Source organism: Pseudonaja textilis, chromosome 5, assembly GCF_049901715.1.
Source record: "Pseudonaja textilis isolate UNSWEBS1 chromosome 5, rPseTex1.2, whole genome shotgun sequence".
NCBI classification, from domain to species: domain Eukaryota; kingdom Metazoa; phylum Chordata; class Lepidosauria; order Squamata; family Elapidae; genus Pseudonaja; species Pseudonaja textilis.
In genome coordinates this window covers 21,754,200-21,770,842 of record NC_141994.1, presented here as the reverse complement: position 1 = coordinate 21,770,842, position 16,643 = coordinate 21,754,200, and the positions used below count along the sequence as shown (strand labels likewise).

Below are 16,643 nucleotides of genomic sequence, written 5' to 3'. Positions count from 1 at the left end.
GTCGAGCCAGTCAGAGGTGGTACTGGCCGGTTCTCAAACTACTCAAAATGTCCGCTACCGGTTCTCCAGAACTGGTCAGAACCTGCTGAATTACCAACTCTGAACTGGTTCATATTTATGACGGTTGCTTTATCCCGGGATCACGTGATCTACTTTTGCAGCCTTCTGACAACCAAAGCCAATGGGGAAGCCATATTCACTTCACAACTGTGTCACTAATAATGATAGAGATTCCCTTAACAAATGTGGCAAGAAAAATTGTAAAATGGGACAAAACTCACTTAAGAACAGTCTCACTTAGCAACAGAAATGTGGGGTTCAACTGCAGTTTTAAGTCAAGGACTACTTGTAACAGAGTTCTCTCCTAAATTTGATACTATTGGCTGAATGTTATTACGGTATATTGAAATTTTGAAATTTTGTTATTATATTGAAAATTTCTAACAGAAGAGATAGATCTGTTATTTTTTTTATAGTTTTGCTGTATCATCTTCTTCTTCTCTTCTATATATATAAAAGCAAAATACCACTCATGCATCATCACAAAATCTCCAGAACTGTAAAGCCTACAAACTTGAAATTTTGGCACGTATGTTCCTCTTGGCTTCTAGGTGCTCACTAAGAAAGGATTTTTCGAAATGACCATGAGAGCATTAGTATTTCATTTATTATTATTAACACACTCTGATGCTAAGGAGTTTTACTCCCCTGCCCCACCTGAAAAGAAATCTGCTCCAAATGCAAAACACAAGCAGAGGAGAGGAGTTTCAGTTTCAGAGCACCAAGCAGCTTTAGTACAGAACAGTTGAGCTAAGCCACGCCCAGGCTCCTTGTTGTCTCCTTCTTGCCCACATAGCAAATACTGTTTCAGTTTCCAAACAGCCCTCAACTCTCTCACACACTGACTGAATGTTGATGCTGGTAGGCAGAGGCAGATTTTTTTCCCCTCATTTTCCTCCCCCAAAACTAAGCCCGACCACATAGTTTCGTAGCGAAGCACAGGTATCAAGCTAGTAGATTTATATAACCAGACCTCATGCTTGTTGATTTCACTGCAAAAGATACAGTTTTCTTGAAAACACTCCTGCCTGGAACATTTGATTATCTAACTTTTTAAAATCCTTACAAAAAACGAATACAGCAAATAAGGCATACCTGGTTTTTCTTATTATCATCATCATACAATCCAACGTTTGTGTATTCCTGAGGGCCCTGTAAAGAGAGCAATTGAGCGTTAAATATTCCTATTTTAATATAATTTTAAATATTTCCTCTCTATTGGGAAAACACCTTTTCTGTCAAAACTTTACCAGTTTTATTTTGGTGTTATCTGCAGTCTGGGAAATCTATCCCTAAATTTAAAAGTTGATATCTATTGTTCCATTGTCACAAGGGGGTAGAAAATTTGAGACGACTTAATTCCTATATGTCAAAGCTTCTTTTGGTACATAAAAAAGACAAGAGGAAAAATAATTAAGGTTTTTTTTTTTTTCCTTAATGAAAAAGGCTTGGAAAAAGCCTCTGGGAGGCCGAAAAAGGCCTCAAACCAGCCAAAACATCAGATGTGAAGCGCAGTGCAGGTAAAGGGGTGGGGGTGGGGTGATTGCGTGGGCATGCGCAGGGTGTGGGGAAGGGGTTGCACATTGCATTCTGGGTGCTGGCACGCGAGTACAGGTGGGCTGGTGCGCTCGCCATTTTTGACACAGGAGTCCAAAAAGGTTAGTCACCACTGACGTAGGGTCCCCTGCATGTCCCCTTCCAACTCTGTTGATCTGTATTCTGTAAATAATGTTGCACTTCCTTTCATTTTGCTGACCAATGGACCTCATTCTTCAGGCCTAACTCAAGAGTTCATCGATGGTAAAAAATCTACGTGCCCCAGGGAATTCCGTATGACCATTTCTCAAGTAAGAAACGAATTGGTCTTACCTTCCAAGTATAAAGAACATTTCCATTTCTTTCCACATTTATTATAAGCGGCGTTTCCAAATGATTTCCCCAAGCATCTAGGAAAAGGCAAGCATGAATGCATTTCTAAACTTATTCAGTCCAACTGTAAAGGAAAGCCAATTTCTGAAAAGAATATGCAAATAGGAGGTTAAGAGATGAGCAGGTGGAGTTGGAAGGCAGAGTTAAATGTGTCATCAGTTGGGAATCATTGCGTAGCCACAAGATACTCAAGTTCAGCTCCTCCATGAATACTTATCTAGTGCCAATTTAGCTTTGGGCATCAGTTGACCAGATTTCTCTGTATAGGTAGCAATACAGGTAGTTCCTGACTTATGACCCAAAATTTATGTTGCCAAGTGAAACATTTGTTAAGTGTGTTTTGCCCCATTTTATGACCTTTCCTGTCACAATTGTTAAGTGAATCTGACCTCCTCACTGATTTTGCTTGTCAGGTGGTCTCAAAAGTGGTTCACATGACCTCAGGACACTGCGACCGTCATAAATATGAACCAGTTGCCAAGCATCACATGACTAAGGGGATGTTGTAAGTGTGAAAAACAGTCCCTTTTTTCAGTTGTAACTTTGAACAGTCACTAAATGAACTATTGTCATGATGGCGAACCTCTGGCATGTGTGCCAGAGGTGGCACACAGAGCCATTTGTGCCAGCATGCGAGCTGCGGGCAAACTTACCTCGCTGCATACCTCACAGCTGATTTTTGTCCTCCCAGAAGCTTGAAAAAAGCCTCTGCAGGCTTTGCAGGATGAATAATCGTGATGACTCGTAGTCTCTCAAAATAACCCAAAACATATATTAAAGTCCGGTAAAGCCTTCAACTTAACTTCACTGTTTTATTAGGCACAGTTTAAAGTCACAAAAGTAATTAAGGAGGCAAACAGAAAACCAAAACAAACCACACTGATGAGAGCTCTGAAGCAAGCCAAGAAAACTAATTATAAACTCTAGGAAAATAGCTGAGAAAAGTCCATGGGAAGAACGCCAGCAAAGATAAGCCTCTTTCAAGGTGTACACTAATTGACTTCAGCAACCTCTCCTCCCTGCGTAACCTAGGATGTATAGGGGATGGGCCTGGATCCTCCTCTGACTGCTCAGCTGGCCTCTGCCCTTCTCCAGCCTCCTCTACCACCTCTGGAGCCACACTCCCACTCCCTGTTGGCTGTTCCTCCTCTTCCTCAGAGTCAGCCTCCACCAGGGGCATGACAATAATAGGCCCGTTTAGTCACTTCCTGTATTTCTGGAAGTGAGAAAACAGGCCTATTATTTGACCTGAAAAGCCTGCAGAAGCATTTTTTTAAAGCCTCTGGGAGGCCAAAAAAGGCCTCAAACCGCCCAAAAATCAGCTGGGAGACATAGTGCAAGTAAGGGGGCAATGGAGGGGGAATTGCACACGCATGTGCAGGAAGCATGCGCATTGACTTCTGGATGCTGGTACGCAAGCGTGCACACAATTTTTGGCACAGGAGCCCAAAAAGGTTAGCCACCAGTGAACTATTGTAATTCGAGGACTACCTGTAAGACACTCTTGCTATGCTTTGAACTCAACAAATGCTCTTGATTCTTTGCACCTGACACAGATCGTGTCTGCAGTCCATTTGAATACAGTAAAAACAACTTTTTCCAGCTGTTTTCAGCAGCTTGATTAGGGAGTAAAGTCTCTCCATCATGAATAGGGTAACTGTTTAGAGGTCACGTCTCCAAGTTGGCCGCATCTTAACATCACATGGGTATTATCAACTTTTGGAACAGTGGAAGACATAATTTTAGAACTTATCTGTAGGAAGAAATTGATCTATCACATGAATTTATTTGAAGAATCTTATTGTGTCAAGGGTTCTTATTTTTCTTCCTTTTTTAGTGCTTTGAATAAAGCAGCATATCCTTTTTAATTCTGGTAAACCAGTGGCCCACAACCTTTGGAGCACCATGGACTGGTTCTGCGAAGAGAGGCTTTCCCGTGGACTGGAGTGTGGTTTCGTGTGCTGTCTTCATCCCACAGATGGGACTTTGCTTGTTTACATGGCCTGACCCAATAAAGGTCCAAAGACTTGCGGGGGCGTTAAGGGACCCTTGCTCTACATTTATAAGACTCTGAAGAATGATTGTAATTAGAATTTAATCTGTGCAAGGAAGTATAAATACCAATGTACAAACATAAACACATGCATATGTATTTTGTTGGTATGGTTGTTAATTGTGAAGTCATGTCCGACCCATCGCGGTCCCATGGACAATGTTCCTCCAGACCTTCCTGTCCTCCACCATCTTCTGGAGTCCATTTAAGCTCATGTGGACTGCTTCAGGGACTCCATCCAGCCACCTCCTTCTCTGCCATCCCCTTCTTCTTCTTTGTCCCTCAATCGTTCCCAGCATTAGGCTCTTCTCCAGGGAGTCCTTCCTTCTCATGAGGTGGCCATTTTGGGTTTTATCTTCAGGATCTGGCCTTACCAAGAGCAGTCAGGGTTGATCTCCTCTAGGACTGACCGGTTGGATCGCCTTGAAGTCCAAGGGAATCGCGGGAGTCTCCTCCAGCACCAGAGTTCAAAGGCCTCCATTCTTTGGCACTCAGCCTTTCTTGTGGTCCAACTGTCACAGCGACAAATTGCAACTGGGAAAACCATAGCTATGGTTTACGTATTTACATTCCCTCATATTTTGGTCAAAAGCATTTTCTAGATAATTGATCTGATCTCTTCAACTGGTAAAAATTGTTATAATCATAACAATTTCTACCTTAAAATGATACCTATCAGATACACAATAAAATCTGTCAACAATAAAACAAATAAAAATGGTGTTTTAATTGTTTCATTATTTACAGAAAATATGCTCAATCATAAATCCGAAGCCAAGTGTCTGCTTGGTGGAATATAGAGTAATGGGTGCCATTTACTTGGGTTGATTTCAATGCATTTCATGACCAACTGGGATGAATTGCAAAAAATGGAAAGGTACACATATTTTGGGATACAACTGTACATCTTTCAACTATGTTGAACTTCAAAAAGATTAATGTAAATGTTAGTATCTTGATGAAAGGCCCCAAAGACAGAAAGAGGGATGGTCTTACTTACCCAAATTATATCAAACTATTTCAGATCAATTCAAGAAAGACAACGCCTTGATCTTCAAAAATGAGCAGACCGGAAAGAAATGATATTCTAAAACAGCTAAAAGGTAAAGGTTTCCCACACACTTCTGTGCTAGTCGTTTCTGACTCTAGGGGGCAGAGCTCATCTCTGTTACAAAGCCAAAGAGCCAGCACTGTCCAAAGACGTCTCCGTGGTCATGTGGCCGGCATGACTAAACACCCGAAGGCTCACGGAACGCTGTTACCCTCCCACCAAAGTGATCCCTATTTTTCTACTTGCATTTTTTACATGCTTTCGAACTGCTAGGCTGGCAGAAGCTGGGACAAGTAACGGGAGCTCATTCCGTTAGGTGGTGCTAGGGATTCAAACCGCCAAACTGCTGGCCTTTCTGATCAACAAGCTCAGCGTCTCAGCCCCTGAGCCACCGCGTCCCTCTAAAATTTTAGTGGGCGCAGTAAGATCAAAGGTAAATAAATGTGTTTCAGAATTGGGATTGCATGGAAGTTTCTTGGCTCAGATGGACCTTTTATGGGTAATTGTCAATTTATGACCTCCGTTGAGCCCCCAATTTCACTTGCTAAAACGAGAGCGTTGTTAAATGAATTTTGCCCCATTTTACATCCTTCCTTGCCACAATTGTAAAGCGGATCACTGCAGTCATTAAGTTAGTAACATGGTTGTTAAGTGAATCTGGCTTGCTTATTGGCTTTGCTTGTCAGAAGGTCGCAAAAGGTGAATGCATGACCCCTGGGACACTGCAACCGTCATAAGTATGAATAAGTTGTCTAGCGTTTGAATTTTGATCACATGACCGCTGGGAAGCTGCAAACTATTTTCGTAACTAAATGTTTGTAACTCACATTTTTCCGTGCCGTTGTAACTTTGAATGGCCACTAAGTGAACTGTTTTAAGTCGAGCGTTCTTGGAGTCTAGTAATGCAAGACCCATCAACTTTCTCCTACACAGATCAAAACATCACATGCTCCAAATGGAATGGAGCAGTTAAGAACCACAAGATATTCCTGTTTACTTTTGGGAGTAAGTTAATTCAGTAGGGCCGAGAAACAAAATTGGATTACACTATCACTAATAACAATGAATAAGCTTAAAATACACATACAATGTCCTTTGTTGAGAAGCTCTCTCTCCTAAATAAATTTTACCCTCACCCAAGGAAATGGTTTGGAAACTGCCCAAACTTCTAACGATGTTTGCTTTGTAGAAATTCAAAGTTTAATCACGAGTAAATGCCAAGTAATATATAAATGGTCTTTTCCCCCAGAAGAAAAACAGCAAATACATAAATATCAAGTTGTGACATTTACAAAGAGAATGAAGGCTGGCCTACGTGATAGATGGTTAGGAGGAAGTAGGAATGAATAATGATTTCCTGCTGTTTATTTCAGGTCTCCCAGTTTTAAACTCTCTTTCTTTTTTTTATTTTTATTTTTACGACAAACAAAACAACAAATAAAACCAACTTTCAATTATACAGTGTGTCGGTTTGGTATATATGTCGTGTGCTCAATATTTATAAACCTGCCTTCTTATGGTACAAGGGAACTAAAACACAGGGGTATTTCAGAAGAGATTATATCCGAGAGGCTTTGTTATTAAACTGGGAGAAGATTAAAAAGCAATATTATTTAAAAATTCCAGTCTGGTTATCAACTATTGAAGTTATCAACTATTCATATCCAATAACATATAAAAAGGAACAACCAGTTAGATATGGTGAAATATTGAATGGAAAGGGTGAACTTAAATCTATGCAAGAACTAGAAGAACAAGGTACAAGGATGAATTGGTTTTCATATGTGCAAATACGTTCTAGATATGACAAAGATCTTAAAACAGAAGGTTTTCATGATAAACTGACTGACTCAGATAAAATTTTGACAGGTACTGATGAAAAGGTGATTAAAAAACTATACGGACATTTATTAGAGGTTAAGCTAGAAGAAGACTAAGTTAAAGAAACAATGATTGCTTGGGGGAAAACTTTTGGATATGGGATTGATCTAGAGAAATGGCAAAAATTGTGGTCTCAAAATTACAAAATGACAATGTCAACAGCATATAAAGAAAATTTGTATAAGATATTTTACAGGTGGCACCTACCCCCAACGAGAATAGCAAGAATGTTTAAGAATAAATCCAAAAAATGTTGGAAATGTCATCAGATACCGAGTTCATATTACCATATGTGGTGGACTTGTACGGATGCTAAAAGATATTGGACTAAAATCCACACATGGTTGGAAAAAATGACAAAGAAACACATAGACTTTAAACCAGAGATATTTTTATTGGGGATTTTGCTGGAAATATACAGTAGGGAATTGAAATATTTGATTGTAAATGTATTAACCACGGCTAGAATTGTATTTGCTAAAAATTGGAAAAATGAGAAAATACCAATGCAGGAGGAAGTTATCAAGAAAATAATGGAATGTGCTGAAATGAGTAAATTGACATTTGAAATTAGAGAACAAGAAGATAAACAATTTTATAAGATATAGGATTTATTTTATAGTTAGACAAAAAAATATGGAAATGAAATATGGTAGAAAATTTTACAAGGATAATAGAATATAGAATATAATATAAAGATGTGTTACTATTGGATGGATTTAGCATGATATAATGAATTGTTATAATATAAACTAATTTAAAATGTTGATTATCTCGTATAAAATGAAGGAATAATAGTTTTAGTCAAATAAATGATTAATAATGATAATAATGTATACATATATATTAGATTGATAATATGAGAATTTATACAAACAACTGTAAGTGAGGACTATGGAGAGGATGCACAAAGAATTTGTAACCAACCGACACACTGTATGTATGTAACTGGAAGATAGTTTTGTTTTATGTTTTGTTTGTGTATGTTTGTCTAAAAATAAAAAAAAATATTTACATTTTTTTATAAACCTTACCTCTTAAATTTACATTCATATTATATTCTAATCAACATTCTATATCATATTGTATCATTATTATTCCAGGCTATTTTTAAAAGCAAATCTCAACTCTTACTAAATTATATTAGTAACTTATTCAAAACTAACCAATTATAATATATCATTACTATTACAATACACTTCAATTTCTTACTCTTCTATCTAACCATTCATAAAATAAATCCCAAATGTTATAATATTCCTTTTCTTCTTTCTCTCTAATTGCTAATGTTAATCTATTCATTTCTGCATGTTCCATTATTTTCTTAACCATTTCCTCCTCCTAAACTCTCATTTTCAATGATTACACACTAGTAGATGACCTTATGTTACCTTTTAAGGAAGTTTCAATAACAAATCAATTAGCACTTTGTTATTTTTTTTTACAGGTAGTTTCAATTACATATCTGAATAGACTCAAAGTATCCATCATTCTTGGCACCAAAGATCACTATTAATATTTAGTAACTGAGATAAGATGCAGCCAAAAGTCAAGTACTATTTAAATTTCCTTTAATTTCAGGGAGAAATAGCAATGATTAACTTTGTTGAAGCCAGGCACCCCTCCAAAAAATCAAACAAATACATTGTTTAGAGGCCAAATATTGAAAAACCATAAAACCTGTTCTTAAGAGTGGTGCAATGGTCAAGAGAATCTACTAATGGCTTTTGGAGATTTTAGCAATGGATTTCCTAATCCTGCAAGAAGGATATGATTTTAATAAAGGAGAATATCTGTAGCTCAGGGTTGACAGGAGAGGGTCCTTGGTGCTCTCTGAGCTTGGTGGTTTTCATGCAGACGTTTCATGACCCAACTAGGCAACATCATCAGCTCTAGTGGAATTAAGGACATGATTCCCTAGCCCACATATTCAAAAGTAGCTCGATACTCGTGCTTCGCTACGAAACTATGTGGTCGGGCTTAGTTTTGGGGGAGGAAAATAAAGGGGGGAAATCTGACTACCAGCATCCATTGGTATTCATCTGGCTAGCGTCCTGTCAGTGTGTGAGAGAGTTGAGGGCTGTTTGGAAACGGAAACAGTATTTGCTGTGTGAGCAAGAAGGAGAGAACAAGGAGCCTGGGCGTGGCTTAGCTCAACCGTTCTGTATACTAAAGCTGCTTGGTGCTGTGAAACTGAAACGGAAACTCCTCTCCTCTGCTTGTGTTTTGCCTTTGGAACAGATTTCTTTTCAGGTGGGGAGGGAGAGTAGAACTCCTTAGCATCAGAGCGTGTTAATAATAATAATATATGAAATGCTGAAGCTCTGGTGGTCATTTTCAAAAATCGTTTCTTGGTGAGCACCTAGAAGGCAAGAGGAACATACATGCCAAATTTCAAGTTTGTAGGCTTTACAGTTCTGGAGATTTTGTGATGATGCGTGAGTGGTCTTTCGCTTTTATATAGAGATAGATAGATATTGTGGAGAGGGACAAAATGAGGATGTTTTGATCTGTTTCCCAGCCATTCAAGGGCGCTGGTTGCAATCCTATGCAGACAGGCCTAGCAGCAAGGAAGAGCAACATTGAACTAGTTATTTATTTAGCATATGACATAGAGTATACTGGTCACAGTATAGGTAGTCCTCCACTTACAAGAGTTCATTCAGTGACCGTTCGAAACAATGGAAAAAGAGACTCGTGACCGTGTTTCACACTTACGACTGCTGCAGCGTCCCCACGTGATCAAAATTCACATGCTTGGCAACTGACACACAGTTATGATGGTCGCAGCGTCCGGGAGTCGCGTGATTCCTCTTTTGCCACCTTCTGATAAGCAAAGTCAGTGGGGAAGCCAGATTCACTTAACAACCACGTGACTCACTTACCAATGGCTGTGATTCACTTAACAATGGTGGCAAGAGAATTTGTAAAATGGGGTGAAACTCACTTAACAACCATCTCACTTAGCAACAGAAATCTTGCGCTCAATTGTAGTGGTAAGTTCGGGGCTACCTATAATTACTATGATGCACCTATAAGTTTGGCTGATCAGAATAGAATTAGTATTCTACACAGGTAGTCCTCAATTTACAACAGTTCATTTAGTGACTACGCTGGGGAAAAAAGTGATTTATGGACATTTTTCACACTTACGACCGTTCCACCTTCCCCATGGTCACAGGATCGAAATTCAGACGCTTGGCAAGCAGTTCCTATTTGCAATGGTGGCCATGCGATCTGCTTTTGCAACCTTCTGACGAGCAAAGTCCACAGGGAGAGCCAGATTCACTGAACGATCGCTCTACTCACTTAACAACCGCAGCGATTCGCTTAACAACAACCCATCCCCATGGTCAGAAAAGTCATAAAACAGGAACAAGCTCGCTTAAAGAACCTTGGTGGTGCAGTGGTTAGAGTGCAGTACTGCAGGCTACTTCTGCTGATTATCGGCTGCCTGCAATTTGGCAGTTCAAATCCCACCAGGCTCAGGTTTGACTCAGCCTTCTATCCTTCTGAGGTGGGTAAAAAAATGAGGACCCAGATTGCTGGGGGCCATAGGCTGACTCTGTAAACCACTTAGAGAGGGCTGTGAAGCAGTGTGAAGCAGTATATAAGTCTTAAGTACTATTGCCATGCCTGCCTTCCTTCCTTCCTTCCTTCCTTCCTTCCTTCCTTTCCTTTCCTTTCCTTCCTTCTTTCTCTTATTTTTTTTTCACTCTCCTTCCTGGTGGCAGTGGTTAGAATACTGTATTGCAGGCAAACTCTCCCTTCCTTCCTCCTCCCTCCTTCCCTTATCCCTTTCTTATTCTCCTTCCTCATGCCACAGTGGTCAGAATGCAGTACTACAGGCAAACTCTGCCAACTGCCAGGAGTTCAATCCTGACCAGCTCCAGGTTGACTCAGCCTTCCATCCTTCCGAGGTCAGTAAAACAAGGATCCAGATTGTTGGAGGAAATAGGCTGACTCTGTAAACCGCTTAGAGAAGGCTGTAAAGCACTGTATATAAGTCTTAAGTGCAATTGCTATTAAGCCATGTTTCACTCACATCCGCATACATTCTGGGCCCAACTTTGGTCCTAACCAGAGGAACCACTTGGTATATTCATCTCTTTGAGTCAAGGGTCTTTCAAACTTGGCCACTTTAAGGCTTGTGGACTTCAACTCCCAGAATTCCTGAGCACAGTTGAGAAAGTCCAGAAATATTTCACAAGAAGAGTTCCCCACTCCTCTACTCGTTGTAGAATACCTTATGCCACCAGACTTGAAATTCTAGACCTAGAAAACCTTGAATTACACCATCTTCGGTCTGATCTGTATGGTATATAAAATCATACATTGCAATGTCCTGTCAATGAATACTTCATCTTCAACCATAGCAACACAAGAGCACACAATAGATACAAACTCAAGGTTAACCGCACCAAACTCGATTGCAGGAAATAGGGCTTCAGCAACAGAGTGGTCAATGTCTGGAATACTCTACCTGACTCTGTGGTTTCTTCCCCAAACCCCCAAAACTTTAACCTTAGACTGTCTACTATTGACCTCACCCCCTTCCTAAGAGGTCTGTAGGGGGCGTGCATAAGCGCACCAACGTGCCTACCGTCCCTGTCCTATTGTTTCTTTTATTTTTTATTTTTCTTATATGTACCCATTTCATGTATTCATAACTATGTATATACTTATACCTATTATCTTGTAAGTGATTGACAAATCAAAATAAATAAATAAAAATAAAAAATAAAAAACTTTGACTGGAGGATGAATTCTGGGAGTTGAAGTCCACAAAGTCTTCAAGCTGTCAAGTTTGAAAGACACACACACACACACACACACACACACACACACACACACACACACCGCTCTAAGGGGCCATGTATCCAATTATGAAGCGCAGCATTTGTTAGTTGGAGGAGAGGGGAGGGGGAAAAAAATGCTTTTCTTCCTCGTGCAAGTTAGTCACGATAGGAGCCGGTTATTCCAACTTTTTGAGCTAAAGGAAGCCGAGCAAGGGAGAGATTTCTCTGCACTCCTCGTTTTGCAGAGCCCCGTGGGTTTCACCCCACCCACACATGCAACAAGGCACACACACACAAAAAACAAACTTTGGAAGGGCTCAGCTCTGCCCCACGGGGCTGCTCCGGCTGCTTGCACCCTAGGTAAACTTTGCAAAGCCCCAGCCCGGCGCTCACCTGCGCTGCCGTCTCGTCCCGGCTGCTCAGCCGCCTCCGCCCGCTCCGAAAGCCAAGGTCCCACGTCCCGGGAAGGGTCGAAGCGAGCGCTCAGTTCGCAGAACATTATCGCCCGGAAAGCGGCAGCCGCCGGGGAAGGAGCTTGGCTCTCGCCTCCCGTCGCTCTTTAGGACCCGGGGCGGGGGCGGCGGCGGCGGCGGCGGCAGCGCTACTTTCACTTCTGCCCGCAGCTACTGCTGCTATGCCCGGGCTCCGGCAGCTTTCAGGAGGCGGGGAAGCGGTTTCCTATTGGGCGCGCTGCGCGTCCTTCACAGTTGGAGCCTTGGAGGGGCGGGACCGAGACTGGGGCTGGCGGAGCTGGAGGGGAGGAGTAGCTGCGTGCGAGAAGGAGCCAATTCCGGAATTATTCCTAGTAGTAGTAGTACCAGTACCGTAGTAATATAGTAGTAGTAGTAGTGTTGTTGATCATTGCATTGTCAGCCAGATGTTCAGACTGAGTTTGGCATTATTATTATTAGTGGTAGTACCATAGTAGTAATACCGTATTAGTAGTACTGTAGTAGTAGTGTTGATCATTGCCCAGTCAGCCAGATGTCCAGACAGAGTTTGGCATTATTATTGTTGTTAGTAGTAGTAGTACCATAGTAGTAGACCGTAGTAGTAGTTGTGTTGATCATTGCCCAGTCAGTCAGATGTCCAGATGGAGTTTGGCATTATTATTATTGTTATTGTAAGTAGTAATAGAAGTACCATAGTAGGAATACCGTAGTAGTAGTACCATAGGAGTAATGTTGATCATTGCAGTGAGCCAGATGTTCAGATGGAGTTTGGCATTATTATTAGTAGTGCCGTAGTAGTAGTGTATTGATCATTGCACAGTTATTGAACATTAACTGCAATAATTAACTCTGCAATTATGTGCCATTATGTGCTGTTATTACTATTGTATTATTATCTCTCTTATTCATTAAACATGAAACTCAGTCAACTGAACATTTAAAAATGTATTATTATTGTTTGTTTGTCAAGCGATTATTAGATAACAGGTATAAGTATAAACATAGTTATGAATGCATAAAATGGATACATATAAGAAAAATAAAAAAGAAACAATACTACAGGAACGGTAGGCACATTGGTGCGCTTATGCACGCCCCCTACAGACCTCTTAGGAAAGGGGTCAATAGACAGTCTTAAGGTTAAAGTTTTTGGGATTTTATAACTGACTGACACTGATGGTTGATATGGGTTGCTGCTAGCATCATAAGTATCAACCAAGTATCTTCTTAAGATGTACAATGTTTGGAGTAGCACAGTTTTTTGCAGTTCCGCCTGTGTTATTTCAGGAAGCTGCAATTTCTTCTTGATGTATTTTATAAAATTCTTGGACATGGTACCAAGTGCCCCGATGACAATGGGTATCATCATCATCATCATCATCATCATCAACATCATCATCCCTTCCAACTCTGTTATTCTGCATTCTGTATCATCATCATCATCATCATCATCATCTTTTATTCATTAAACATGAAACTCCGTCAACTGAACATTGAAAAATGTATCACGCATATCATTGACTGATGCTGATGGTTGATACAGGTTGCTGCCAGCATCTTAGCTATCGACCAAGCATCTTCTTAAAATAATAATAAAAATAATAACAATAATTCATTGCATAGTCAGCCAGATGTTCAGACTGCATTTGGCATATCCATCCATCCATCCATCCATCCATCCATCCATCATCTGTCATCTATATCCATCCATCTATCCATCTCATCTATCCATCCATCCATCATCTATATCCATCCATCTATCCATCCATTATCTATATCCATCCATCTTTCTATTCATCTAATCTATCCATCCACCCATTCATCATCTATCATCTATATCCATCCACCCACCTCATATTTCCATCCATCTATCCATCTAATCCATCCATCCATTCATGCATCATCTATCATCTATATTCATCCATCCATCTCATATATCCATCTATCCATCTAATCTATCCATCCATTCATCCATCCATCCATCCATCCATCTATCCATCTAATCTATCCATCCATCCATTCATCCATCCATCCATCCATCTATCCATCTAATCCATCCATCCATCCATCCATCCATCCATCCATCCATCCATCCATCTATCCATCTAATCTATCCATCCATCCATCCATCTATCCATCCATCCATCTATCCATCTAATCTATCCATCCATCATCTATATCCATCCATCCATCTCATCCATCCATCCATCCATCATCTATATTTATCCATCCATCCATCCATCTTTCTATCTATCTATCTTGCAAAGGAAAAAAATCCTCCTCTTCCTTCCTCCACCAAGGGGGGGCGGGGCACTGTGTCCTGCTGAGAGCTGCTCATGCAAGGCACCGCATTGGTCTTCCTGTTTATATCTTCCATCAGTCTAGCGGCCACTCCGTACATCCTGCAAATTGAATCTATCTCTTTTTAATAAAATACGTCGGCTGGAAAAAGTTGTTCTCTGACTGTTGACTTTTGTTGTTGTTGTTGCTAGGGTTTTGAGGTGCTTTTACGCAGTCTTTAAATTGGACGGATGTATTGGGATCTGCAAAAATTCAGAGGAGCTTAGATGGCAGTAAAATTCAAGTTATCTGTGAATCTTTTCTGCCCTCTAGTGCTCATCTGAATTTTTGCAGCTCAGATCTGACTATTCGATTTGTCAATCACTTACAAGTTAATAGATATAAGTATAAACATGAGTACAGGAAATAGGTATAAATAAATGGAGACAGCAGGACTTGGAACTGTTCTTCAGTTCTCATGAAATCCCCGTGGTTTTATACCTATGTAAACTGTCACTCACATTAACAGGTCGGACAATGCAGGGGTCTCCAATCTTGGCAACTTTAAGACTTGTGGACTGGCTGAGGAATTCTGGGAGTTGAAGTCCACAAGTCTTAAAGTTGCCAAGGTTGGAGACCCGAGAGATAAAGGACAAGCATTAGCAGAATGTCCCAAACCTGGTTAGAGCTAACCTTGGTTAGGATTGTGTAGCTTACTGTGGTATATGAATAGATTATGAAAAAGGATAGGTAGAGCATTGATCAGCCTTTGAACTTTGGTGTTGGAGAAGACTCTTGAGACTAAGGAGGGAACTAAGGAAGCAAGTAGACTGTCAAACAAATCCATCCAGATTTCTCACTTGAGGCACAAATGAGCAAGTGTAGCTGCCACTTATCTGATTGTGGCCTAGTCTGTAGCCCTTCCTCCTATCTCAAGGTCATTTCCACATGCCATAAAAGTTATACTCTTTGGGGCAGGGCAGGGGTGGGATTCTACCAGTTTGCACCTATTCGCTAGAACTGGTTGTTAACGTTCTAAGCAGTTCAGAGAACAGATTGTTAGAAGAAATTACTGGCCTAATCCTGTAAGGAAGGCAGGAAGGAAACATTCTGGTGTTGCTTATAGAAATTGCCTCTCCATGAACCCTTATTACATTCTTGGCAGGACTAGACTTCCTGTCTCAGGAACGTCTCTGGAGTTTTTTCCCCCTCCTTTGCTGGTACTTTGCTTGTGTGGAGTGACCATTCAAAGTTACAATGGCACTGAAAAAAGTGACTTATGACCATTTTTCACACTTACGACTGTTGCAGCATCCCCACAGTCATGAGAGGCCAGGCGAGGAGATGTGTGCCTTGATGTGAGTGATATTGAGTTGGCCACACGCAGCCAATAACATGACCACAAAGCCACGCCTACCAGCTAAGCCACACCCACAGAACCGGTTGTTAAAAAATTTGAATCCCACCCCTGGGCAGAGGTGTCAAACTCAAGGCCTGTGGGCTGGATCTGGTCTGCGGGGACGGACTGGAATTATCAAAGGTCCGGTTCTATGAGAGCACTTTCTTTATGAGAGAGTGCTTTGCGCATGTGCGTAGCACTCAAAAAAACGGTAGGAAAAGTCAGTGTTGGTTAGTTGGGGTTTTTTAGCTCAGCTGAGGCACAGCAATTTTCTCTGCTGCGTGAATCAGCTGAGGTGAAAAACAAGGGAATATAGGATAGGGAATGGCGGAAGTGGGAGGGCGGGGCCATCCAGAGGTGATATTTACCGGTTCTCCAAACTACTCAAAATTTCCGCTACTGGTTCTCCAGAACCGGTCTGAACCAGCTGAATACCACCTCTGGGTGCGCCCCCCCCCCCGGCCCATTTTTGGCCTCCATGGCCTCCTGCAGCACTCTGCTGGCTGAAAACGGGGCACGGGGGGCATGCTGCAGGAAGCGCCCATCCTGTCTCCCTCCCCCTCCCTGCCCCAGTTCCGGCTGGCCCGTGGAGGAAAACTGCAATGCTGATCCAGCCCTCGAAGAAATCCAGTTTGATACCCCTGCTTTGGGGAGAGTCTACAGCTTCAGGATGTAGATGTCACAATTACACCCGTTTGTCTGACCCCGATGTTCCCAATAATATACACCGACAAAAGTT

The 16,643-nt window shown here is 41.1% G+C and overlaps 1 protein-coding gene across 9 annotated transcripts in view; it reads right to left on the bottom strand.

Annotated features, from left to right (window-relative positions):
- The window catches only part of GSAP (gamma-secretase activating protein), a 66,921-nt gene extending 54,512 nt beyond the window's left edge, over window positions 1-12,409 (bottom strand). For 8 of the 9 annotated variants that reach the window (XR_015743792.1, XM_087934267.1, XM_087934269.1 and 5 more), the window contains exons 1-3: window positions 12,167-12,409; window positions 1,930-2,006; window positions 1,156-1,212 (exon numbers count right to left, since the gene is read on the bottom strand). Coding sequence is in view for 7 of the 9 variants with exons in the window: in XM_087934267.1 (XP_087790393.1) it covers window positions 1,156-1,212; window positions 1,930-2,006; window positions 12,167-12,272 (240 nt within the window). In the remaining 2 variants the exon portion in view is untranslated. Of the gene's footprint in view, window positions 1-1,155; window positions 1,213-1,929; window positions 2,074-12,166 lie in introns of all 9 variants that reach the window. The other variant, XM_087934274.1, reaches the window with a different exon arrangement.
- Between the last annotated feature and the right edge of the window lie 4,234 nt (window positions 12,410-16,643).